Genomic DNA, 25,749 nt, shown 5'->3' on the forward strand with positions numbered 1-25,749 from the left:
AGGTCCATGCAACTCTTGCTTTTAAAAGGTAGACAGGGAACATAAAAGCTCCAATGGACCAACTCAAAGTCCAACATTGTCTTCTCACTGTGGCCACCCAGATGCCTAGTGGAAGCCTGCAAGCGGGACCTGGTTGTAACCTCACTCAGAACCAACACTGCCACTGCCATTATATCCAGCAAAATAATTGAGCGGTTGTATACATGACACTTACTGCAATAACGTGCAATGCAACATTACATAAATCACTTCTTTCTCCCCCACCTCCCTGCTCCCCCAAACATTTATTTGCAAATAATGAAGCAGCTTAATTTGGTCTAGCCAAGTATGTTCTGCGTGGACTGGCAACGGTCTGTAAGCTTTCAAGCATCAGGAGATATTTTTTTATACCTGCTATATGAGATCCTTCTACTTGTAAGTTGTAGGGACTGATCCTAAGTCTTAGGTTTTGGTATACAAAGCACATCCTCTGCCTCTAGTATGCCCCCTTCCCACTGTGACAAACGTGTGTTTCCAAAGGCATACGTTACTTGTCAGTGATAAAAAGATTTTAACACATATCCTGATGGAAAGTCTCTCATCCCAAAGTGTGTAGTGGATGCCTGGTGAGAGCAGTGCAAGACCACTTGCTTCAAGCTGACAAAAGCACCCAGAGAGAATCATGCAGAGCTGGGAATCACCCCTAGAACAGGGGTGGGGGACCTTTTTCAGCTGGAGGGCCACCTTCTCTTATGTGCAACCTTTTGGGGGCTGCATGCCAGTTGGATATGCCAGTTGGCTGCATTCCAGCCATATAAAAGCCTCATGTTCTTCTACACATGCATGGATCTCCATCCAGGCAAGCGAGAGGCATCATTACATTCAATGACACATTCCAGGTTAGCTGAAACACTGGAGGGAAGTACAGAGTAGGGCTGTGGTGAGCCGAATGGGCTAAGGAGAACCTCCAGGGTCAGACATATTCTGGTAGGCCATATTCAGCCCCAAACATATTCAGCCCCAAACTACCTCCTGGTAGGCCATATTCAGCCCTAAACATCCCCATCCCTGGCCTAGAGGTCAGACTCAACAACTACAGGTGGAAAGAGCAATTGCCATACATGCAGGAGAAGCAAAGCAGCTCCCTTTCGTCTTTCTTTTGCAGACAGGAAGGCAAAGACTTCCCCATCTGAAAGCATTTGAAGGGTGGAGGCTCAAAGAAAACAACTCATTGGCTTTTTATTTGCTTTAGTGCCCTTGGTATTTACATGCCAGGAGGAACGCAGTTCTCGTTTGCAGAAGCCCATATTAGTGGCAGTGAAGCCTTGCACTTTCCTTGCACATCCTCTTCTGCAACTGTAGGGGGGGGAGGGGGGAAAGGTAGCCAACTCCTGAATAAATTCACCATCGTGATTTTTGTTCCTGATGCCTCCTTGGCCAACCCAGCCAGGGGGAGAACGCGGGTGGTCCGTCCTTGCAGGGGTCCGGATTCTCGCCCCACACAAGAGAGGGAGAGCAGAATCAGGCCGGCTATTCTTTCAGGCCTTTGTCCCCGCTCCCTCCATCGTCGGCGAGGCGGCGCTGCGGCCGGTCCAGCGAAAGGCGAGGCCCTCGCAAGGCGGCGGCGACTACAGGCCCACCAGGCCTAGATGTACCCAAAGACGCCGAAGATAGGGGGCGGCGCGGCGGGCTTGGTGGGGATGGGCTTCCACACCACCGGCCGGTGCACTTTCGGGCCTGCCCCGCCGCCGCCCGCCTTGCGGAAGGGCTCTCCCTCCGCCGGCGAGGCCGCGTTTTTCCTCCACAGGCCCAGGCCCGGGAAGGGGCCTACCGGCGGAAGGGAGGCGGCGAGCGGCGGCGGGTAGACGCCGGGAGAGGCTTGCGGTCCGTGGTACTGAAATGGACAGCAGCTCCAGGCGCTCAGCACCTGCGCGGCCTCAGCGTCCGGCCTGCTTCCCGGCGGGCTCTCGGCAGCGCTAACCGTCCCTCCATCCGGGCTTTTTTTACTTTTCTTTGCCTCAAGGACCGGCAAGTCCTTGGAGGATGAGGAGGAGGACGACGACGGTGACGAGGAGTTGGAAGCGGCTCCCGCCGGGAAGGCGACGCCGTTCCCGCCCAGAGGGCCCGGAGCCGGCCGGGGCTCTTCCCAAAATGAGGCGGGCAGCTGCCTTTTCCTCATGGGCACTTGGTCGGGCCTAGCGGTCGCCTCAGAGACGCCCTGCTGCTGCTCGCCGGGCTCTGCGGCCTTGCAGGCCTTGCTGTCTCTTTCGCCCCGGCCGACGGGAGCCTCGAGGCCTCCTCGCGCTCTCTCCTCAGGCGCCTTCCGCTCTCTGGCGGGCTGAGGCTGCTGCTGCAGGTGGTGGTGGTGATGGTGGCAGCGAGGCAGGCGGGAGTATTTCTGGGAGAACCGCTTGAGCTGCTTCTGTAGGTACTTCCTATGGTCGACGGAGCGCCGGCACGGAGCCGACTTGTCCAGGGCCGCCTTGATGTCGCTCGAGGCCAAGTTGACGAAGTTGAGGAGAGTCTTCACCTCGCTGTCGGCCGAGGCCATCTCTCACAGCTCCGGGACCGGGGAGGAGGGCCCGTCCATGAAGAGGAGGGATCCGGCTCCCGCGCTCCCCGGGCAGCGCGGCTCGGCAACCCCCGAGTTCCACGGCAGGTGATGATGATGCTCAGGCTAGGCCAGTGGTTCCCAAACTGGGTCCATGGACCACCCCCAGCGGTCTGCAGAGTGTCTGTGAAAAGGCAATTCAAAATCATGCAGCATCGAGCGAGGATCATTGCAACAGATACAGCAGGCTAATAATAAAAATAAACAAATAAAGCGGCCCCTCCAAGACACTGCAGTTTTCAAGTGGTCTGTGGGAACCACTAGGCTGGGCTAAAGGGGGACGACGAGTCGCCCTTGGCATAAACCCCTGAGGGAAGGGACAAAGGCAGACACGCTAGAGAACCTTTGCGAAGATAAAATGCCAGACACGCACATTTTCACATTTCCCTTTTGCACACACCATGCATTTGGAGCATCTACAAATGCACGTGCCGGGATGGGATTCAGGACATGTGTGTGTCTCCCGTAATGTGTGAAAGTAGAAGGTGGCATCCCTTTTGTTTGTTTTTAGCCACATGCAAAGTGGAGATGTGTTTAGTTTGATGTTAAGAAGTGGCATGGGTTTGTGCTGCAGGTCTGTTGCATGTACATTAAAAACCTTTTTATCCTTTCCCGCAAAAGGTTCTGCATATGTTATCTACAGTGTTAAAAAGAAAAAAAAAACTCTTCCCTATTTTGATGTAGTGCTGCTTTACTGACATCTACATGTATACTTAGGGCAAGAGAGCAAAGATGTGCTTTTAGTGTCGCTTATGAAAATGCCCAACATATTGACATGTTCTGTGTCTCACACATCTATTATACACGGTTGTTTTTGTGTGTGTGTGCATGGACACACATTCTTAATGCCATTGATAGCTGCTTCACATAGTTATCCACAAAGCTGTTAAAAGCTCCATTCCGATACCCAAATACAATTGTGTCATGCACACTCTCTCTCATGCACACACATTCAGGTTACTCTATGCAAAATACAAAAGCGGCACTTGAGACAATAACTTTAGATAAACATGCATTTGGTCCCAATAACTAGCCAAATATAAGTATTGTCTTACATGCTTGTTTCTTCCCATGTAGACTCAGGACCACTGTGAAGGTACTGCTAAACACACATTTCTTTGCAACCCTTTTACAAACTCGCCACTGATGCATACACTCATACCCTATCTGACATATTCCTTCCCCTCTCTCCCAGTCTTACAGTCATCATTTTCTACTACTATGGCCCCACTCGTCAATCTTGTTAGACAGGTAGCATTTAACCATTGATTAGAAATCTATGCATCATTTTCTTGGCACTCGATAAGTCAAACACACACACCCTCCCAGCTAGATTGTCTCTTAAATATTGAGTGTTACTGTAACTCTGTGGTAGAGAAGAAGCTCACCAGCTAATCTTGTTACATAGGTTAGACACTACCAACCTTTAGAGAAGCAGCCGGACCCTGTGAGTGTTTTGCGGCACTTGAGTAAACTGAATGAATATCAAGTCCTTCTAGTTAGGAGGCTTTCTCAGGCCAATCAGAAGCCACTTTGCCAAATACAAAGCATCCCAATCAGGCATTAGGCTCCCCGTTCTCACATTCTTTGCCATCACAAATTGTCACCATGGGGACAGCCACAGAAAGACAGCTAATAAATACGATCATTTCCCTGTGATGCCTACCATTCCCCCCTTTCCAGCCCCCCTGCCCCCCTTTTCTTAAACACAATCAAACATGATATGCTGAGGATGAGTAAAGCAAGTTTGCTGAGGCCCTTTTCTCTAAACTACTCCAAAGCTGTCTGAAGGCTGGCAGTAGCCATGCTTGAGTAACACTGGACAATGCTAGTTTCGAAGACCTGGCTAGCCTACTTTTTAAACTGTTCTTGATCGGGGCCTCTGCTCCCCCCCCCCAAATAAAAAATCCACCAAAGGGAGGGTGATGTCAGAAAAAGGTAGGAATGGAACAAATCTCTAAAGAGATGTACAGATATCCATGGAAAAGGAGCTTGAGCGCTCAAGAATCTTGTCTTTATGTTTGCCCCCTCAATTGAGCCACACAAAAGCTGAATTACCCATTCAAACCACCGGGACAAAAGGATGGAGTTGGATAGTACTCTTGCATCTGTAGTCAAACAGTTAGAGACTTAAATCGAGTCGTCATGATGGAGAAAGAGTTAGACAAAGCCCATAGAATTGCCATCAGCAAACATTTTCCTGTGTCATATTAGTGGGTCTCCATGACTCCCCCTGGCCCAGGGACAATAGCACAAGTTTGCACACTCGACTACTGTCACCCTGCCAACGCTGGCAAGGAGCAGAAACAGGACAATCCTTTAAGGGGAAAGCATGCCCACTGCAGGGAAGGTAAGAAGAGAGGGGAGAAAAGCATGTGAAATGCTAATTGAGCTGCTTCCTTTATTGATTCAGAGTTATGTGAGTCCTCATCCTCCTTGCAGGATTGTCCTTAGGGGTGGCAATAACTTAATAGCATGCTAAACCTGGGAGTCCCACACTGTGTGCTATCCCCACAGAGATCTTTAAGAATAGCAGTGGGGGGAGAGTGAAGTTACCCTGAATGAATTTCAGAAATGCTAGACATTCAGGAATAAAGCCAGCTTGCAATGTGGTACGTCTACTCACAACTGAGACTGGAGCAGACAGGGGTCCAAGTGTTTTTCAATCTTAGCACACACACTGTGGACTTCATGTTATATAAAATTCTGTATGAACACTCAAATACTGATGCTGATCAGGGCAGCAAAAGCTGTACCCCACCAGGGCACTAGCTTGTCAACCAATGTTTAAAAAACAACAACAGCTCTCTATGATTGACTTGAAGTTGAAATATAACAAGAGCTTTAGAAATAATAAGTTAAACTAACATCCAGATCCTAACCTTATTTTTTCAGAAGCAAATTTCATTGATATAAATGGAGCATACTCCTAATTAGCTTACTCCTAATGAAGTGCATAGGACTGCAGCGTTCTATTTTGTGAACATTTATAAAAGTTCTAGATAATATACCTAGATTTTGGATAATTAAAATTTATCATCTCCCTTTGAGTCAAAACTGTTTATTTATTTTGATATTTGTCCCCTTAGAGCACTGTGTAACTGTGAATTGGTTGGCAATTTGTGTAGTTTGGATTGGAGTTAATTACCACAAATTAAGGATAAACTCACATAACCTTTTTGGAATGTCAAGAAGTAGGTTGTGCAATCGCATACCGACCCCAAACTGTTGGTGAAGCATTTAATCTTTCTTTCACCATGGAAAAAGAAAAGTTAACTTGAATAATTTCAAATTATGCCAATTGTTATTTTAATGTTCTGATTCATTTTCCAGCATTTATTTCAACAGCAGTGAGGCTTAGCTGGAAGATGCAGTACAGACAAGAGGTTGCTATTTTTGTGAGCTTGCTTAGAGCAGTTCTTCTCAACAGTGTCTGGAAGCTAGTCTACACCACCGGATAGGCAATAGATTTGATAACATTCTGCCTCCCAATTTGAACAGCAATAGACACACCAGCTGCTCATTGCTTCTGTCTTGGCTTATGCAAGGGGCCGAACGTCTGAGATGCCTAATAACATGAATGCTGTGCCAAAGCCTCTTGCTGTTCACACTGAAGAAAAAAGTCAATAATTCCTATCTTTGTGTTCACAATGGCTATACTCTGCCTCCTATAGGGAGCGGGTGGCGCTGCGGTCTAAACCACTGAGCCTCTTGGACTTGCTGATCAGAAGGTTGGCAGTTCGAACCTGCATGATGGGGTGAGCTCCCATTGCTCTTCCTAGCTCCTGCCAACCTAGCAGTTTGAAAGCACACCAGTGCAAGTAGATAAATCGGTACCACTGCAGTGGGAAGGTAAATGGTGTTTCTGTGCGCTCTGGCTTTCATCACAGTGTTCCATTGCGCCAGAAGCAGTTTAGTCATGCTGGCCACATGACCCAGAAAGCTGTCTGTGGACAAACGCCAGCTCCCTCAGCCTGAAGCGAGATGGCTGCCAAACCCCATAGTTGCCTTTGACTGGACTTAACCGTCAGGGGTCCTTTACCTTTTACTTTTTTTACTCTGCCTCCACAGTCAGAGGCAATTTACTTCTGAATAGCAGTTGCTGGAAATCAGAGGAGGGACATGCTATGTACATTGGAAGAGAGGTGGTATAAAATCTGTGGTCAGGCTAGAGTTGCAAAGAATGTTACCTCATTTTGACTTCCAGGTCAAACTTTTCAGTAGGCAGAAATACTTCCTGCTAAATTACCTTTTTGAAATCCCGCTCTTTGCTATCGCTTCCCCTGTTTGCTACTTCTTTAGTGTCATTTTTGCCCTGCTTCTGTGATGTTTTTTTTCTGGATTCATACATTCATTACATATATTTCTCAAGCAATCACTGAAAAATCTGGAGCACCATTCAGTTCTGCTGGGGGGGGGGGACGAAAAGCAGTGAATGCTTTTGGCTGAATGAGCTCCTGCCCAGAGTCATTGCAAGAAAGTTTAATGAGGTACAAGTTTTACAGATCGCAGCAAACTTATGCCAGATCCTGAGTGATTATTAGTAGCAACATGTATGAAAAAACACCAGTAGGGATGCAACCCCATGCTATATCTTAACATCACATTCCCTTTTGCATTATTATTTAGGACCTGATGTATTTAATGTTTTAAGACCCCCAGCTAAATACTCCATGCTGCTGCAGAAAGTTGTTCTTGATGTGCCGACATTCCCTCCTTTAGAGACCCCGTTCCCCTGCCGCTGGATGACAATAGGGCAATGGAGTGAAGAGCACGGTTTTCTGAATAAAGGAAACCCTTTCAAGGTCAGACTCAGGTTGAGCTGCACAGGGGTTTTCCAAAGAGGCCACCGGAACCCTTTTGTTCCTCTCTCCTTTAGCCATGTACATCCCAATGTACATCTGAAAGAAACAATTAACAATAGGGCACTCCTCTTGGAGTTTCTAATGCACTTTGAAGTGCCCACTGAGGAAAGGCATAAGAATGATACATCATTTTAACTGTGAGACTGTCAAAGTCATACAGCAGTTGAAAAAAATGCCTCCACATGCCTTCCCAGCATGCAGACAGGGACCAGCTGTAGAGCCACTTCATATCTGACATGTCACTCTGTTGACAGCTGGCTTCCTGAGTGTTCTGGTATGCGAAGGTTTGAAAGGGGTGGGGAATATTTCACAAGAGCAAATGCATTTAAAATGCGGCAAACCTTCCTCCTATCTTTCAAAACCTCTTTCTTTTTCTCAAAAGAGGAAAAGGTTGGGTTTGTGTGTGTTTTTTTAAAAAAAACCTACTTAAGATGACATCTTGAGTCTGGCCATCTCCAAATAAAATACATAAAACGTATGTAGACAGACAGACAAACAGAGAGAGAGAGAGAGAGAGACATAAGCCTTAATAAGAAGTCATAGTTGTGTATTCTTTGCTAGAGATGAAAAACTATTCACCCCATGTGCTCAGTTGTTACAAGAGGGTCACCACAGAATGTGACTAGGTTTATTCACTACTTTCCGGGTACCCCAATGCACTCAATAGCTGCTATTAACTTCTTTGAGGGAAATAATGCCTGTACTTGTGGACAAAATTTCAGTGGGTATAAAATGGATGGCTCCACTAATGGAGAACTACATAGAGTCATAAAATGCCTCTGTTGGTAGAGTCATAGGGGTGTATTCCACCATTTTGGGCATCACATGGCAGGACAGAGTCTCAAACAAAGATGTACTCTCCCAAGCCCACATTCCCACCATGTTCACACTCCTGTCTCAGCAATGTCTACACCTGGCTTGATCGTGTCCACAGGACATGCTCTATGGGGAGCTGGCTTCAGGCACCAGGCCCAATGGAAGAACAACTCTGCATTACAAAGATGTGTGCAAACATGACATGGAGGCTGGCAACATTAACCCCACCATACGGAAATCCTTGCAGATGATCACAGTGCCTAGAGATGGAGAAGCAAAATCTGTTGGGAGTGTTAACTAAATACATGTAACTAAAACCATGCATCCTCTAGTCTCCATTGGCCTTCATTCTAATGAAATCAACCCCTGGCTAAGCACAGGAACCTCTTGACACTTGGAGAGCGGAGCAGTGCATAATAGTAAAGGTAAAGGTAAAGGGACCCCTGACCGTTAGGTCCAGTTGTGGATGACTCTGGGGTTGCGGCGCTCATCTCGCTTTATTGGCCGAGGGAGCCAGCGTACAGCTTCCGGGTCATGTGACCAGCATGACCAAGCCGCTTCTGGCGAACCAGAGCAGCACACGGAAACGCCGTTTACCTTCCCGCCAGAGCGGTAACTATTTATCTACTTGCACTTTGACGTTCTTTTGAACTGCATAATAATAAATACTAATAATAAATGAAATAACTAACAATCTGCTGCCTTTTCATGACGCTCAAGATCAGCTGCCTGGGATGACTGCCTCATTCTGTCTAGTGATAGGGCTGGCCCAGACACCCATTATTTCCTTCTTCTGCACCCTAAATCAATCTGCAGGGGTGAAGTGGGGCAAATGCCTTTCCCAGTTTTCATGGGGATCGGTCCCCTGATCACTGAACTACATCACTTTCTTACTAGCCTCATATTAAGCATGTGGCTCACAGTAGGTAAATTATATCTAAAAGAAACAGAAACTAAGCATCATAAGTTAAAAGAGGACATCTCAGAGGATGGTCTAGACTCTAAAGTCATGTGGCATGCATTTCAGCTGCTGAAGTTTAGCAGGGTCAGGACCCTATAAGCTGCCTGCAAGCTATATGTAAGCTTCTTTGATACCCTCTTTTTTCTTCAAGGATGGATAAATAACATTTAATTTTGGGGGCTCGCAGAGACACATTATCATATCCTACTTGAAATTCAAACCAGGCTGTTTGGTACCAGCTAGCTGAGGTTTAAAGTTAGAGACCAGCACTGCAGAACATTCCACTTTTGAGAGTTAAGAGCCCAGCTTGAGCATCCTGTCTTCCTTTGTCCAGTTCTCATGCACCAATCCAAAAGTGCAGAATCTTCTTCCTGTTCAGGAAAGGGTGCAGTTGACTCACCAGCTAAAGCAGATGATAAGCACCCTTCGCCACGGAGGTCACCTGGGCCTAGATGGACAAAGGTGGTTCCAAGAGCACTCATAAACAGCATGCTTGCACTTTCAGAAGAAGTGCAACCCCATCAAGGACACTCAAACCCCCAAATTATGGGACCTGGAAACCACAGTGTCTCTGTCTAAGGAAGATTAGTATTACTACTACTACTAATAGTAGTATTTATTATATATGTTACCTGATCTTCACTCTAAGGTCCTGGAGTGGGTTAAGTGCCCTAACAATAAGAGTTCAAAAGCCCACAGAAAAGAGACATGACTCCAATGACTGTCTAAAGCTGTAAATGGATGAAAACAGTAAGAATGCCACAACATGAGGGTAGCATCAGGGCTGTGTGCTTAATATATCCATCTGTCAGCTACTGAAGGGGCAGTTGCTCCAAAGCTTGCCTCTTCCTTTCCCAGCTTCAGCCCTGTGTACCTGAAGGAGTGTCTCCACCCCTATTGCTCAGCCCAGACACGGAGGTCCAGCACCAAGGGCCTTCTGGCAGTTCCTTCACTGCAAGAAGTGAAACTACAGGGAACCAGGCAGAAGGCCTCTCAAGGGTGAAGGGGTGTTCATGGGGTCGGGTGTCAATATTTGCTTTTCTCAGCTTCCCATTTCTCCAGTCCTAATTTCAGGTAATCCCATCCATTTGCTTCCCCCGCTTAAAAGTTTGCACAAAAATTGAATGCATTTTCTCACACATTTTTTTCTAATAAGTGCATTTTTGTACCCAATTTTGCTTTGTGCGCATTTTCATCAGATGTTTTCTGTAATATGTGCATTTTTTTGTGCATAGATTTGGGAAGTGTAAAATGCAAACTGGACCAACTTTTCTCCCATCCTTATGAATGAGTGGGAAGCTAAATTGACACTAGAGCACTCAGTTCATCCAAAGTAAGCTTGTGTCCATAAAACTGGATGGATGGAGAAACTAACATACAGTTACATAGATGGATGGATGGATGGATAGATAGATTATACATATACACACATATAGTTACATATATTTAGTGCAATCAACTCCATTGCTTTTCTGGGGCTGGGTGCAGAGCAGAGTTCACAATCTTGCACGTCTCCTCTTTGCCTCTCTGTCTCTTCTACTCTGGAGATTTACATTATGAGCTAAATTTTGAGGCCCATGAGGACGGCATGCAGGGGGAGGGGAGGAGTTGCTTCTACCCAGAAGCCTGCCATTCAGGCAGATGGTGGAATGATTTGATATGAATAGCCGCTGTCAGTCTCATACAGCGAACTTTTCAATTGTGCTTTGCATTGGACGGCATGTGACTAACGCCATTCTTTTGCAGGCTGCAGGCAGGACACAGCTGTTTCTTTAAGAAAGAAACTGGTTTCACTAATGGACAGAAAATTTATGGCTAAATCATTTGAGGAAATGCACGGCGGCCAACACTGCGCTTACATAATGAGAGCCAACCAAATCCCATAATCGTGGCTGTAACCAACTCTTTTTCTTCTTGAAAGCATGGAGGTGTGTGTGTGTGTGTGTGTGTGTGTGTGTGTGTGTGTGTGTGTGTAGAATGGAGAGAGTCTCTGATCTGAGGTTGAAGCTTGTGCTTATTTTGTAGCTTTGCAATCTTAAGCCACTAAATCTCCCACCTAACATTCTGCATGAGAAACAACGTTTGGGCTGTTAAAACACACAGAGAGTTGGACGCTGTTAAAGTGGGAGAGACGGTAAGCCAGGTCCTGGGGGAGGACCATAACTCAGTGGTAGAGCATCTGCCCTGCATGTAGAAGGTCACAAGTTCAATCCCCATCATCTCCAGGTAGGGCTGGAAGAGACCTTTGTCTGAATCTCTGGAGAGATGCTGTGTAACCACTGCTGATCTAGATGGATCAAGGGTCTAACACAGTATAAGGCAGATTTCCTATGTTCTCCCATTACAGTTCCGCAATGTCTGCTTTATAAAATATTTCAGCCATTGCTCTCTGCAACCTTGCTACAGTGGAACCTCAGTTTTCAAATATAATCTTTTCCGGAAGTCCGTTCGACTTCCGAAACATTCGGAAACCAAGGATCAAAGGACTGTCAGCAAGTTCAATGGGGAAAATTGAGAAACACACCTCGGAAGCCGTTTGACTTCCGAGGCACGTTAAAAAAGGGAAGCATTCACTTCCGGTTTTTCGGTGTTTGGCTTCCAAAACGTTCGGTAGCCAAGATGTTAAAAAACCAAGGTTTGACTGAACTCTTTTTTTCTGTCCCTTCTCTTCACTAATCTGGCATCTGTCAGTTGACTTTCAGGTAATGGCACCAATAGGTGCTGCCTTCCCATTGCAAATGGCCAGCCAATTGCACCCTGGTTTGAACTAGGACCATGAGGGACAAAGAATTAAAACAACCCACCCAGCCCACAGTCCTAGCTTCCTTTCCCATTACAAGCTTTTTTATCTGTATATTAAATATTGCATACCTGAGCTAAAGACATCAAAAACATTGCATCTAGATGCAATACCTTGGCCAATGGAAGTAAGGCTTGTGGTTGTATGGATAGATATTAATCCGCAACAAGAGAAGTGGATTCTCCTGTCAACTGTTTAAATGCTTTTCCTGGGTTAATTCTCTGCTTTTCCCTTGGACATTTTCACCAAAACCTTTTGAACCAATGGAAGGTGAACCCAGGTAATGCAAGTAGCAGACGAAGGCCCCTTGACTGGGGCTACAGCAGAGAGCAATGTGTTAAACCCCCTTGTTGCCTGCCAGGCACCTGAAATTGATCTCCCTGTGCCTGGGCTTTACTATTGAAATATCATTCATGCAATGAGTCAGTGGTGTCTATTCTAGTTTGGTCCTAAGATGTAGTTAGTTCAGGGGCAACCCAAGACTGCAAAGAAGTGAGCAAGAACCCTCAAACCCAGTTCTTCAACTCTGCAGCCCCACCCCTAGTCTTAGCTAGAACATACAGTAGAACATGAGACTCTTAATTCCAGGGTTGTGGGTTCAAGCCCTATAGTGGGTGAAAGATTCCTGCATTTCAGGGGGTTGGACTAGATGACCCCTGTTGCCTTTTCCAACTCTACCAGGCTATGATTCTATGCTCCCACCTGAAATTCCTTCTATAAACAGCAGCTATAGGGGTAATCACAGAAGATAGGAGGTGGTTTCCTCGCCCCCATAATTTGATCCCTGCTATTAATGATCCAGTGTCCTATTCAGGGCTCCATCACATTTGCTTTTTTCCCTGTTGCCTCCAAGGTCCTGCTGTTTTTAACAGCTTTAAGTATATTGTTTTTATTCCTGTAAGCCATGTTATTGATCCGAAAGCTGCAAAGGGAGAATATAAATATTTTTTAAACAAGATGCATACACAGGATGGTGCAGTGAGCGATCTGTGTGCCAAGTGCATGCAATGGGCAGGCCTTTCCTTCATCCATCAGAATGACATACATACATTGCGCTAGTGGGCTTTAAATAGCAACGATCATTGTGCCTCTTTCCCAAGGCCTCTGAATTTTCCTGGGATTTTTTTCCCTTTCCTACGTAGGAGCAAATGTGAGAACACTGTCAAATCAATGCAACACAGTTTCCGTGAAGTGACACCGGTTACAGTTTTCATCCATACTACATATACCATTGTCCTTCCTTCCGGGCACTGTCCCTCGGGACTTCACCTCTAGCTCTGTGCCCAGAACTCGCCAGTGGTACAGATGTTAAATCTTTGGTTCTGTTCGGCATTGGCCCTAAGCTGTATGCAGACACGTTGAAGTTTATTTTATCCTAGTTACGTGGGAGAGCATTGCTTACATGAAGGTATTGCGATGTCTGCCTTGGCACACAATGGGAGAAAGAGGCCAAAGAAGGTCTGTGATTGAGATTCTGTGAGCTGAACTGGGAGCCTGGTGGGGCATGGTCTTTCTGTAGTAAGCTAGCATTTGTGGGCTAGGAATTCCTGTATTTTAACAGTAGTATGCAGGAAAATCTTGTCCTGTTCTTGATTCTGGTTGTACACAACCAGCTGGTCACACTTGTATGAATTTAATGCAACCCCAGCAAAATGAGACTACAGTGGTACCTTGGGTTACATACGCTTCGGGTTACAGACTCTGCTAACCCAGAAATAGTACCTCGGGTTAAGAACTTTGCTTCAGGATAAGAACAGAAATTGTGGAGCAGCAGCATGGCAGCAGCGAGAGGCCCCATTAGCTAAAGTGGTGCTTCAGGTTAAGAACAGTTTCAGGTTAAGAATGGGCCTCCAGAACGAATTAAGTACGTAACCAGAGGTACCACTGTACATTCCCAAAACTCAATACTAAATTCAGCAAGCATTCACCTGATCACAAAAATAAGTTTAATTGCTTTTCCTTAATATGGTATAACCATATGCAGACATAGAATAGGAATGCAATGCATTGTTTCAAAAATAAAGCATCTTTAAAGCAATAATTTGTGAGTCAGAAATATCAGATGTGACTATGAAGTCAACTTGCTCCAACTGTCAGCCCTCAACAGTCTCCATCCATCCAGGACCTGATGAACCCAGTTAACATGCAACTTACAGCTGCAGGAATCAGCCTTTGCTTTGGACATTTTGCAAATATTCAGCATCTGGACAAGGTGCTTTTGTACAGTGACAAGCTCCCCTTCCCCCTTGTCTCCCAGAACCGGAAGAGGCATGAAAAGGGCAGAGCAGAGGTTGGCTTCATGCAGGCATAGTCTCTGATTGCTTAGAAAAAGTCCTGGAGAGGAGGGGACTTAGATAGCTGTGAAGAGGTGGGGACTTTCGGTCTCAGCAACAGATCCATGGGGGCCTGACTAGTTAGCTGGAACACTGAACAGGAGCATTCCACCAGGCATGTTTCAGGCCCTACCTAATATAGCTAATAAAGCTAATAACTGTTGATTAGAATTAGAACTCTTCTCCATTACATCTAAGATGGTGGCTGTCATCATGTTATTTTTCTCTTGTTCTTGTGTGAAAAACCTTTTTTCCCTCCTAAATTGATAATCTCAAGTTCTGGTATGGGGAGAGACACAGGGGGTTGCAGTAGAGGATCTCCGTATTAGCTTTCTCATGAGCAAACCTCTTATAATATTAATTATTCTTTTTTATACCTTATTTGCTTCAGGTCTGCATTAAATTACACCCCCCTCAAAAAAATGCTTGTTGCATACAAAAACATACAGACACTGAAAAAGAAATAAAAATAACGGAGTTGCAGAATGAAATAATGACAGCAAACCAGTTTACCAAAGCACAATCATACTTCACTGAATATCAGATGGTATTTACATACCCCAACCATAAGGAAGAATAAGAAGCAGGCATATATTAAAAGAAGAAAAATGGGACAACCAAGACATCTCACCATATTTCAGATGTGGGTGCACCACAGAGTTATTACATATAAACTAGAGCATTTGTCTGTAATGGTAGATGGCATATCCATAGTGGCAAAGTTTAGCTGTTGCTAAATATATATATGACTCCCTCTAGTGACTGGATCAAGTAAGCATACCTTCACTGTTATTTTCAATGAAGACATGAAGAAATTTGTTTGGAGGGGTGTTCTGCAATTTGTCACTGATACAATAACAGTGCATCAGTGGTGCATTTATACTGGGCTGTCTACACTTCATTCTGTTTTATTAGTTGTTCTGTGATGTTTCCCCAATGTCCCTGTCCCAGACATCTGGAGGGATGCTCTTGCACTGTAACACAACAAAAGCAAGAAAATCCCACCACTCTTGGGAACATTTGTAATCTGAAAAGCTGCACGATTTCAGCAGGAAGTTATAGGACACGCACTGATTGGAAATGAAGCAGTGTGTCTGCCTTGGAACTTCTGCACGTGCAAGTAGCATCATTAGCACAATTGATCATGTTTAACGATGCCTCTGTTTAATGATGGTCCAAAGACTTGTCCCAAAGCAAATATATCACAAATGCACAGGATCACAGCTCAGATTCATTAGTCTAGAACAACTACCGTGGCTGGTTTTATATTCATAATCATTAAAAATGTTACTGTGCTCTGGATGACCTTGGAAACTTTTGTTGATGGGCAGTAGGCAGTAAATGAATGAATGAATACATAAAATTTAGAGCTGTCAACACATTATAAAAAGTCATTCAAAGAAAGCTGTACAAAATTAATATCTGCAGTAACTGTAACAGAGGATTAGACAAATTCGTGGAGGTTAGGGCTATCAGGTTCTCCCTCCACTGTCAGAGGTGGTATGCCTCAGAATATCAGCCACCAGTATGGATAATTCTGAATAAGGTGGGCCATTGGACAGGTCCAAGAGGGGTCTTCTTTTTAAGTTTCTATGTCTCCTCTCCTGCTTACTTGTCAGATAGCTTCCCTGTGGCAGCAGTATGTGCTCTATTTATATTGCAAAAATATGTAATGAAAGATGCCAGGAATGGTTAATCTATGTTTTTTAGTGTGTGGGGTTCCCCATCTGTAAGCTGCCTTGAGTCCTGCTAGGATAAAGGCAAGGTAAAAAGGTAAAGGTAACGGTATCCCTGACTGTAAGGTCTAGTCGTAGACGACTGGGGTTGCGGCACTCATCTTGCTCTACAAGCCGAGGGAGCCAGTGTTTGTCCGCAGACAGCTCCCGGGTCATGTGGCCAGTATGACTAAGCTGCTTCTGGAGAACCAGAGCAGTGCACGGAAATGCTGTTTACCTTCCCGCCGGAGCGGTACCTATTTATCCACTTACACTTGACATGCTTTCGAACTGCTAGGTGGGCAGGAGCAGGGACCAAGCAATGGGAGCTCACCCCGTCACAGGGTTTCAAACCGCTGGTCTTCCGATCGGCAAGCCCTAGGCTCAGTGGTTTAGACCACAGCACCACCCACGTCCCTTTAAAGGCAAGGTATAAATTATGATAATAATAATGGAAGAGGTATTTAAGCTCAATGGCCATGAAAACAGTTTCTGGGCTTGTCTTGTGAATATTAAACTTGCAAGGGAGTGCACAAATTGACTGGACTGGAGATCTGGGAACAGGCTGGATTCAGTATGCATTTAAAGTCAAATTTACCTACTTCTCACTTCCTGAAGCTTTCTGATATCTTTCCATAGGAATCTGGTTGGCCACAGTGAGAAAGAGGATACAAGTCTAGATGGGCCTTTATTCTAATCCAGCAGGGCTCTCCTTATATTTTTATACATGCAGTATTTTTAGATATGCCATGAGAATGAAGCCATTTCTCCATTCCATCTGCAAATCATCTTATTTAATATGAAAACTGGCAAACCTGCGTGCTTCTGAACCTAATGGAGACAGTTAAATAAAAACGGTTTTTGATGGATTTTATATATTGCTTATTCAGACAACATTCAATAATATCTGCACCACTGGAGGGCACTGTAAGGACCACAATGAGACTTTCTGTTGCAGTGACAATTGCTAGACTCTTTACCATACAAACACTAATCTAAAAGCTATTGTCAGCCGTAAGAAAAAGTGGAAACGTTCGGTCTTGGAGAGCAGATTTCGATACTGTCTTTCATCATTCACACTTTACCTTTTAGGTGGACATTTAACACATGATAAGTGTACACTTAACAGTGTAATGTGTGAAAGGGCCCCTAGCTTTGCAATATTGAAACACCTTATAAATTACAGTGGTACTTTGGTCCCCAGCGCTGTTCCAGTTTGCGAACGTTTTTCGGAAGCCAAACGTCCGACGCGGCTTCTGCTGGAGTGCAGGAAGCTGCAGCCAATCGGAAGCCGTATCTTGGTTTTCAAAGGGTTTTGGGAATCGAACGGACTTCCAGAACAGATTAAATTCGAGAACCAAGGTTCCACTGCAAGGAGATGCGTTACTTGGGGCCACTGAAAGTAAGAAAGGGAAAAAGCATTTGCAGATTACCAGCAGAGACAGAAAGCTAAAGTTCAGCATTGTGAAAAACACCCCATTGATTTTGAAAAGAGGTTAACACCAGTGAATGAACTCTCAGGAACACAGGAAGCTGCTTTATATTGAGCCAGATCCGTCAACCCATCTAGGTCAATACTGTCTACACTGACTGGCAGTGGCTCTCCAGGGTTTCATGCTGGGGTCTCCCCTAGCCCTACCTGGAGGTGTTGAGATTTAAACCTGGGACCTTTCGCATTCAAGGCAGATGTTCAAGCACTGGGCTATGATCCCTCCCCTTGTGATGGGAAAGCTGGGAGGATCTGCTTTTCATGCAAAATGTCCTGGATTCAAAGCAATGCACACCAAAGGAATCATACAAGATGCTGGAGGAACTGGGCATGGAGGAAAAGGTTAATTTCCTTCATGAACACAAATCATCCCATGGAGGAGATAAGTCAACAGGTCAGCCAAGCCAGTTGCCATGGCAACAGTCCAGTGACATCAATATAAGTGATTAAGGCATGTCATCTCATTAGTCAGGTAGTTAGTCTGTTCGTGTGTTGGGGTCAGTCTTGAGGAGTAGGAGTCTGTGTTACGTCTTGAATTGCTGGAGCAATAGAGATACTTTCCACTTGTATATATCTGTATCTGTATCTGTATCTGTATCTGTATCTGTATCTGTATCTGTATCTGTATCTGTATCTGCAAAGCCTACAAGCTGTATGTATATATCAATGTCCGGAACTGTGTTCATACCCTCCAACATTTCTCCAAAGAAAATAGGTACATATTCTATTATTATTATTATTATTATTATTATTATTATTATTATTATTATTATTCTACCCTGCCCATCTGACACCAGCCGCTCTGGTCGGCTTCTGGTATATATAAAAACATAATAAAAACATAATAATAATAATAATAATAATAATAATAATAATAATAATAAATTTTATTTATATCCCGCCCTCCCCAGCCGAAGCCGGGCTCAGGGCGGCTAACAACAATAAAACAGTATAAAAGTATAACATAAACAACACTCTAAAATCATTCATTGTAAAATTAATTAACAATAACAATATAAACAATATAACAATATAAAAACATAATAAAACATTAAACATTGAAAAAACTTCCCTATGCAAGGCTGCCTTCAGATGTCTTCTAAAGGTTGTATCTTATCTCTTTATCTCCTTGACTCAGGCATCACATAACTCCATACCCTCTGACACTTCTCCAATGAAAATAGGGGTGTCCTATATAATAATAATAATAATAATAATAATAATAATAATAATAATAATAATAATAACAACAATAATTTTATCATTTATATCTCACCCATCTGACTGCGTTGCCCTAGCCACTCTGGGTGGCTTCCAACATACAGTATATAAAAAACATAATAAAACTCCTGAAGGTTGTGTAGTTACTTATCACCTTGGCTCAGATAACTGCATACCATCTGACAGTTCTTCAGTGAAAATGGGGACATCCTAAGGAAAAGCGGGACATTCCCAGATCAAGTTAGAGACCAGGACAGCTCCTGTAAATCCCGGATCATTTCTGGAAAATAGGGACACATGGAAAGTCTATAGTTTGCACCTGTCTTCTGTTGGTGGCTCCTAGGGTTCTGCTTAAAAGAAGAAGGCAGGACCCAAAATCCTAAAATCTGCTTATCCCAATCTACACTACAAATGTATCTTGGTTTTATAGATGTATGTTTAGCTGTCAATGTTTCCCCAAGTATGTTGGGACATGCAGTTTGCTGAACGTGCTGAGAATGATCTGTTCAGAGTCCACAGGCTCCTGCATTCCTTGGGGAAAGGCAATACCTATAAAAGTAGCTGGAGTCTGTGTTGTGTATATGTCTGTAAACTCAGTGCTGAAGAACCTTGTTTTATTTACAAAGTGAATGGTAGTTATATTAATCACCAGTAGGGGGAGTTTCTGCTTTAGATCTTCAGCATCATCCAATAATGATCCAAACTGTTCTTGAAAATGCAAAATTATATTTCTAATACCGAGGCTTACAGATAATACAGTGGGGGCTGCAGCTTTATATACATTCACTCTGGAGTGAATGCTATTAAGCTGTCTGAGTAGACACATAGAATAATAGAATCACAGAGTTGGAAGGGTACCCCAAAGGTCATCTAGTCAAACCCCCTGCGATACCAGAATCTCAGCTAAAGCATCCATAACAGATGACCATCCAAATTCTGATCGAAAACCTCCGAGGAGGGAGAGTCCACAGCCTCCCAAGGGAGACCGTTCCACATCTATAGACGTGCGCTGTATACCTTCTATAAAATATAACATTTCTTGTTGCTGCCTCTCTTTTGGTTTCTGCTGTCATCTTTGAGTACAGATATCTGACTGTTACATCCATGTGCAATGCATGAGCATGTCAGGTGCAGATATGTAAGTACCATAGCTGTCAACTTACAGATTTGGATATAAGGGACCAGCAGCCTCAAAAATAAGGGATGAGCAGCCAAAATAAGGGATTTTGCTTAGCTTATACAGAAATCCGGCACTGATGGAGCCATGCTGCTTTTGCTGCGACTGACTGTGTTTTGCAGGGGGTTGGACGATGATCCTAAGGATCTACAACTCCGACCAAAGAAGAGTGGCAGACAAAACTGATGAATGACATCGAGATGGGAAAGCTTACAAGCAGAATTAGAAACCAGGAAGAGGACCTCTTTAATAAAGAATGGGGCAAGTTTATGATTTAGTTGAAAAGCTAATGTAAAGAGGTAGGTACATTGGTAGGATTGACAGAAAACTTATAGTAAAAATTTGAACTATGGATGGGAAAATGATTTATAAAAATAGAGTTATGAAAGGGATGCAGAGGGGGAAATCACTACATTAAGATGCTGCACTGGTTTGAGGGTATGCTAAGCAGCACTTCGGGGCTGCCGTCGTCCTGGCGCGAGGAGTTCCATCAGTCCTTCCCCGCCCAAGAGAGAGGGGAGGAGGGAGAGAGACTCTCGCCCACGCCACCCGCAAGCCCAGCATGAGGTGGTTGCGGTGCACCAGCGGCCACTGAAGCGCCGCCCTTCTGCGTCCCTCCCTATCCCCTCCCTCAGGCCGCCTCCTCAGCTGCCGCCGCTGCTGCCACCTCTGGCTTCCCCTGGCAGCGCGGTGGAAGTCTCGCAAGAGAGGGGCTGCCTGCCCGCCTGCCGCCACCCGTCTCCTTACGACGCGCCCCTGAGGGGGGAAAGGGAGAGACGGAGATGTGGCAGCTCGTGCATGAGCTCTCTTGCGCGGCGGAGAACCCCGAACCACTGCTTCCCTCCCAAGCCGGGCGAGCATGAAACCCAGGAAATTTAAGGGACATCATCAATAAGGGACAGGAGCAGGACACGGCGCTAGGATAAGGGAGTTTCCCACCAAATAAGGGACGGTTGACAGCTATGGTATGTACCACCATGGACCACTTTATAATAGGCATACAAGGTGATTTGGCTGAGACTGGGCCTCTGTCCATATTTTAAAGGAGACTGTGCTGGATAGATAGATAGATAGATAGATAGATAGATAGATAGATAGATAGATGCTACAGATGTGTTTAATGCTCTGGCATTCATACCCACTACAACAATAAGAAAAATGCTGCGAAAAGTAGAAATCCTATAGGCCAATGGAAGAGCAAGCATTTTGCAAGCAGGAGGTCCCAAGTGCACGCTCTCTCTCATTTATTATATATATCATAGAAGCTGGACCAGGGTTTGTGCTGCAGATCTAGAAAAGGGGGCAGACCTGAAATGAAGCAAGCCAACTCCACCAATAGAAAACAGCCTTGCTGAATGATTCTCTCCCTGCTGTTTTCCTACTTATCTATCAGCTTAGTAGGGGGTGATTATTGTTCTCTCTCTCTCATCGCCTTACATTTTAGGAAAAGCTGTATCATTGCATAAACTCTCTCCTAATCCACCCCACCCCACACCGCCCAAAAAAACTCATCCAGATCCAACTGCCGGAGCAGGAACTTTTCCGAATCTTTGAGCCTGTGTTTATTTGGAAGGGTCTTTGACAGCCGGTGAGTTACTGGTGCATGAAAAGCTGACAATTGGCTTTTTAAAAAAATTCCCCGTGAATTTCAGGGTCTGTTTCATTGCCAAATAAATCTTAGGAAATGTCCATGGGAGACGGAGAAGTTCCTCTCATGGACATTCTGCCGCCCTCTTCTGCATTCTTTATACTGTCCCTCTTCTCTTCCTGGGATGCGTTTATTAGAGAACAGAGAGAGGTGGCTTGCGATAATAGCTTTTTCATGTCATGCAAGCGCCATCTGTATTATGCAGAGTCAGGGATGACAGCCCAGAGAAGAGAAATGTCCCTCCTCCGTCACAAATCACTGTTGTAGTTGCTAGGAGTTATCTTATCCTCCTAGAGCTTCAGCGTTGCGCATTTTAACTGCACCTCTGCCTCTGCTTCAGGGAAACTGTATGGTGAGGCAAAAGCTATGAGCCCACAAACCCAGACCCACCTCATTCAGCTGTGATTCACGCAGACCCTCCAAGTGTCCCTATTTTCCAGGGAGAGATGCGGATTTACAGAAGCCACCATGGTTTCTGATTTGATACTGGAATGTCCCGCTTTTCCTCAGGATGTCCCTAGTTTCATCAGAGAAATGTTGGAAGGTATGGAGTTAACCAACCCCTGAGCCATGTGAAGGCAGCCTTGTATAGGATTTTTTTTTTTTAAAAAAAAGTTTAATGTTTTGTTATGTTTTCATGTAGGGACACGGGTGGCGCTGTGGGTTAAACCACAGAGCCTAGGACTTGCCAATCAGAAGGTCGGCAGTTCGAATCCCTGTGACGGGGTGAGCTCCCGTTGCTTGGTCCCTTTTCCTGCCAACCTAGCAGTTCGAAAGCACATCAAAGTGCAAGTAGATAAATAGGTACCGCTCCAGCGGGAAGCTAAACAACGTTTCCATGCCCTGTTCTGGTTCGGCAGAAGCGGCTTAGTCACGCTGGCTCCCTCGACCAATAAAGCGAGATGAGCACCGCAACCCCAGAGTCAGTCATGACTGGACCTAATGGTCAGGGGTCCCTTTACCTTTATGTTTTTATGTATGTTGGAAGCCACTCAGAATGGCTGGGGGTATAAAAAGTAAAATTTTAATATTAATATTATGGAACAGGATATCCCTATTTTCAGTGGAGAAATGTTGGAGGGTATGTTGTCAATACTAACAAGGTACAAACAATAGGGCTGAGGTGGAGCCACCTGGCTTGTGGGAAGGGTCTTAACTCAGTGGTAGAACACCAGTTTTGCATGTAGAAGGTCCTATTTGTAATCCCTGGTGTCCCAAGGCAGGGAAAGACCAGGGAAACACCGGAGAGTCATTGCCAATTAGTGCAGAGCTGTGTTTCTCAAGCTTGGGTCACCAGCTGTTGTTGGACTACAACTCCCATCATTCCCAGCTAGCAGGACTAGTGGCCAGGGATGATGGGAGTTATAGTCCACCAACAGCTGGGACCCATGTTTGAAAAACACTGGTGTAAACAATACTGAGCGAAAGATATCAGTGGTCTACATTTGCAAAAATGTGTAGGTTTGGTAAAGTTGCGTACAAAAATGCACATTTTTTTGAAGAAGTCATATACTGTATGTACATCATTTTATTTCTCTCAATGTTTAATTGTATTTTGCCTAATTGTTTTTTCTTTGTTTTCAGCGCTTCTTATTTTTATCTGTAAGCTGCCTTGAATCCTGTCAAGGAAAAAAGGTGGGGCGTAAAAAAAGAAAATAAACAAAATAAAGGCACGCAAAAATGTGTGCACTTAAAAGAAATTTTATAGATAAAACTAATGTGGAAATGAGGAACTGAGAGAACCAGAGATATTTGCTGCTCTCTAGCTCTCAAGTGCCCGAGAGCAATGCAATCAAACACTGTCTTATTTATTTTATGGTGGTGGTGGTTTATATACAGTCCTTTATCCAAAGATCCCAGGGTGATGTACAACATTAAGAACATACTACACAACATATGAATGAAGACATAATACACAGCATAATAATAAAAGGGTCATAATCACAATCTGTCTGTCCCCCCCTCCCCACACATTTAAGAGGCCATAGATTATTTAATGACTGAAGGCCTGGGTAAAGAGGAATGTTTTCACCTAGTGCCTATATAGAGATATAATGATGGCACCAGGCAAATGTCTCTGGGGAGAGCATTCCACAGACAGGGAGCCACCACAGAAAAGGCCTGTTCTCATGTTCTCACCCTTGGAACTTCTCAGAGAGGGGGGGCATAGAGAATGAAGGGCCTTGGATGACAAGCACAGAGTCTGGGTCAGTTTGTATGGGGAGAGGCAGTCCTCAAGGTATTGAGGTCCTGAGCCATGTAAGGCTTTATAGGCCAGCACCAGCACTATGAATTGGGTCTGGAAACTAATTGGCAGCCCGTGCAGCTGAACTTAGTAGGATTTCAGTGTTTCATTGAAGTCATGTCCTGAGCGGAGAATCGTCTATTTTACTTTAATCCCCTGGGGAGGCATTCAGTGAGGTTGAAAACTGTTGGGGAAAGCCAGGCTTGCTCCCTGACCCACAGAGAAGTGCTTTGGGATAAGTGCTTTGGGGGACTGATTTGTAGCACATGTCCGTTAGCGCCGTCACCAAATCCTCAGGGGAATGGGAAATTTACATTCAAGTGACCTAGTTGGGGAAAGGGGTGGTGATGGAGCCATTAATTTTCATTTATGTAAAATTCTATCAATTTGACAAGTGTGGAAAGAGGTGCTGCTTATTTGCATTCGCTGCCTGCTAGAAAAGATGAAGTAAAGCCCAACTTTTGGAAATGCAATAGCACTTAAGAGATAGTCTGTAATTTTATGTGAAATATCGCCATGGCTGGATCGGAGACAGACCCACAAACTGAAAAGCTCCTGGTGCAGTTTTGGAGTTCACAGGTATGCCAGGAACCAGAAAGGTGTATACATTCTTGGTGCAGTTCCAACGAAGGATGGAAAAGACTCCTGCCAGAGCTCCCAAGTCTTATGAGAAGTGGTTGAGGGAGCTGGGAGTGTTTTGCCTGGATAAGAGGAGACTGAGAGAAGATATGATAGCCATCTTCAAATATCTAAAGGCCTGTCGCATTGAAGAGGGAACAAGCTTGTTTTCTCAGATTTCTCCTGCTGTGGCGGATAGGACCCAAACCAATGGCTTCAGTACAAGAAAGTAGAGTCAACATCAGGAATCAAGTCAACATCAGGAAGAACCTTCTGAGTTGTTCCACAGTGGAATGGACTCTCTCTAAAGGTGGTGGACTCTTCTACATTGAAGGTTGGATGGTCATCTGTCATGGATGCTTTAGCTGAGATTCCTTCATTGCAGGGGGTTGGACCGGATGACCCTCAGGGTCCCTTCCAACTCTACAAACCTATGATTCTATGATCCCTGACTACTGGCCATGCTGGCCAGTACTGATCAGCACTGGCGTCCAACAACATCTGAAAGGCAAAGCAGGTAATGATGTGAGGCAGGGCCTTTTCAGTGATGGTGCCACAATTGTGGAATACTCTCCCTTAAGGCAAATGGCACTGAAGACAGTTTTATTATCTCTAGTGTTTAATGGAAGGTTGGTTTTTTTAAATTGTTGCTTTTATTAAAGGATTTTCATAGTTAGCAAAGGGTACATACAAGTCTCTGTTTTCAATTCATTGAGTCCTTGTTGATTTTATTTTTCTTGTTCCTCTGTTGCTGTTGTTACTCAGAACTCTGTTTCCAAAAAGGTGCTGTTTAGTGGTTTGTAATATCTGACTATTGGCATTTAATGATATAGGTTGGATTTCATTGCTAGCTGCTATGGAAACTTTGGCTGAGAAAGAGAGAAATCTTTCAAATGAAACTGACTCCCTTTATAGCATTTTTATAGCCATTAATTATAAAAACATAGTGCTATATTTACTAACCATACTGGGCGTAAGAAGGCAGTATGTGCTCCGTGCTATATGTGCACCAAGGAAAATTCAAATTCTGCACCAAGGGTACTTTCTGCAGCCTGTATAAATTCTGCCATTTGAGCAGATGTATGTAATTCCTCTTATCTATCAGAATTGACTCTACCATTTTGCATTCTGTTTTGCTACCTACAGAGAGGGACAAGGCAGGGCACACAAACCTCCCCCATAGCCTAGAAATAATACTGAGGAACCTTTCTGTGATTTCAGGTCCTTTTCTGTGATGGCACCTAAATTAGGGAACTCTCTTCCTAGACATG

At 44.6% G+C, this 25,749-nt stretch overlaps 2 protein-coding genes and 1 long non-coding RNA gene across 4 annotated transcripts in view; 1 reads left to right on the plus strand and 2 right to left on the minus strand.

Moving 5' to 3' along the window:
• Positions 1 to 25,749, minus strand: part of LOC310706715 (endogenous retrovirus group 3 member 1 Env polyprotein-like) — an 874,531-nt gene that overhangs the window by 71,975 nt on the left and 776,807 nt on the right. The window lies entirely within an intron of this gene.
• FAM181A (family with sequence similarity 181 member A) lies at positions 1,194 to 5,542 on the minus strand. 2 transcript variants are annotated; one of them, XM_083503365.1, is made up of 2 exons: positions 4,649 to 5,542; positions 1,194 to 2,714 (listed from the first exon to the last, which is right to left on the minus strand). In XM_083503365.1, the coding sequence occupies exon 2, from the start codon at positions 2,528 to 2,530 to the stop codon at positions 1,625 to 1,627; it is 906 nt and encodes a 301-aa protein (XP_083359491.1). In that variant the 5' UTR covers positions 2,531 to 2,714; positions 4,649 to 5,542; the 3' UTR covers positions 1,194 to 1,624. The 2 variants fall into 2 exon arrangements, with proteins under 2 accessions (XP_083359491.1, XP_083359492.1); XM_083503366.1 differs by lacking the exon at positions 4,649 to 5,542 and adding an exon at positions 4,015 to 4,635.
• LOC310707240 lies at positions 4,860 to 6,226 on the plus strand. The gene is made up of 2 exons (XR_014526402.1): positions 4,860 to 4,940; positions 5,924 to 6,226. It is a non-coding gene; the product is annotated as an uncharacterized lncRNA (long non-coding RNA).

The sequence above is a fragment of the Podarcis liolepis genome (genome assembly GCF_965112155.1).
Source record: "Podarcis liolepis genome assembly, chromosome: 1".
Lineage (NCBI taxonomy): Eukaryota > Metazoa > Chordata > Lepidosauria > Squamata > Lacertidae > Podarcis > Podarcis liolepis.

Excerpts from the sequence above, each read along its gene's own strand:
- FAM181A (XM_083503365.1), bottom strand. The coding sequence starts at position 2,530 with ATGGCCTCGGCCGACAGCGAGGTGAAGACTCTCCTCAACTTCGTCAAC.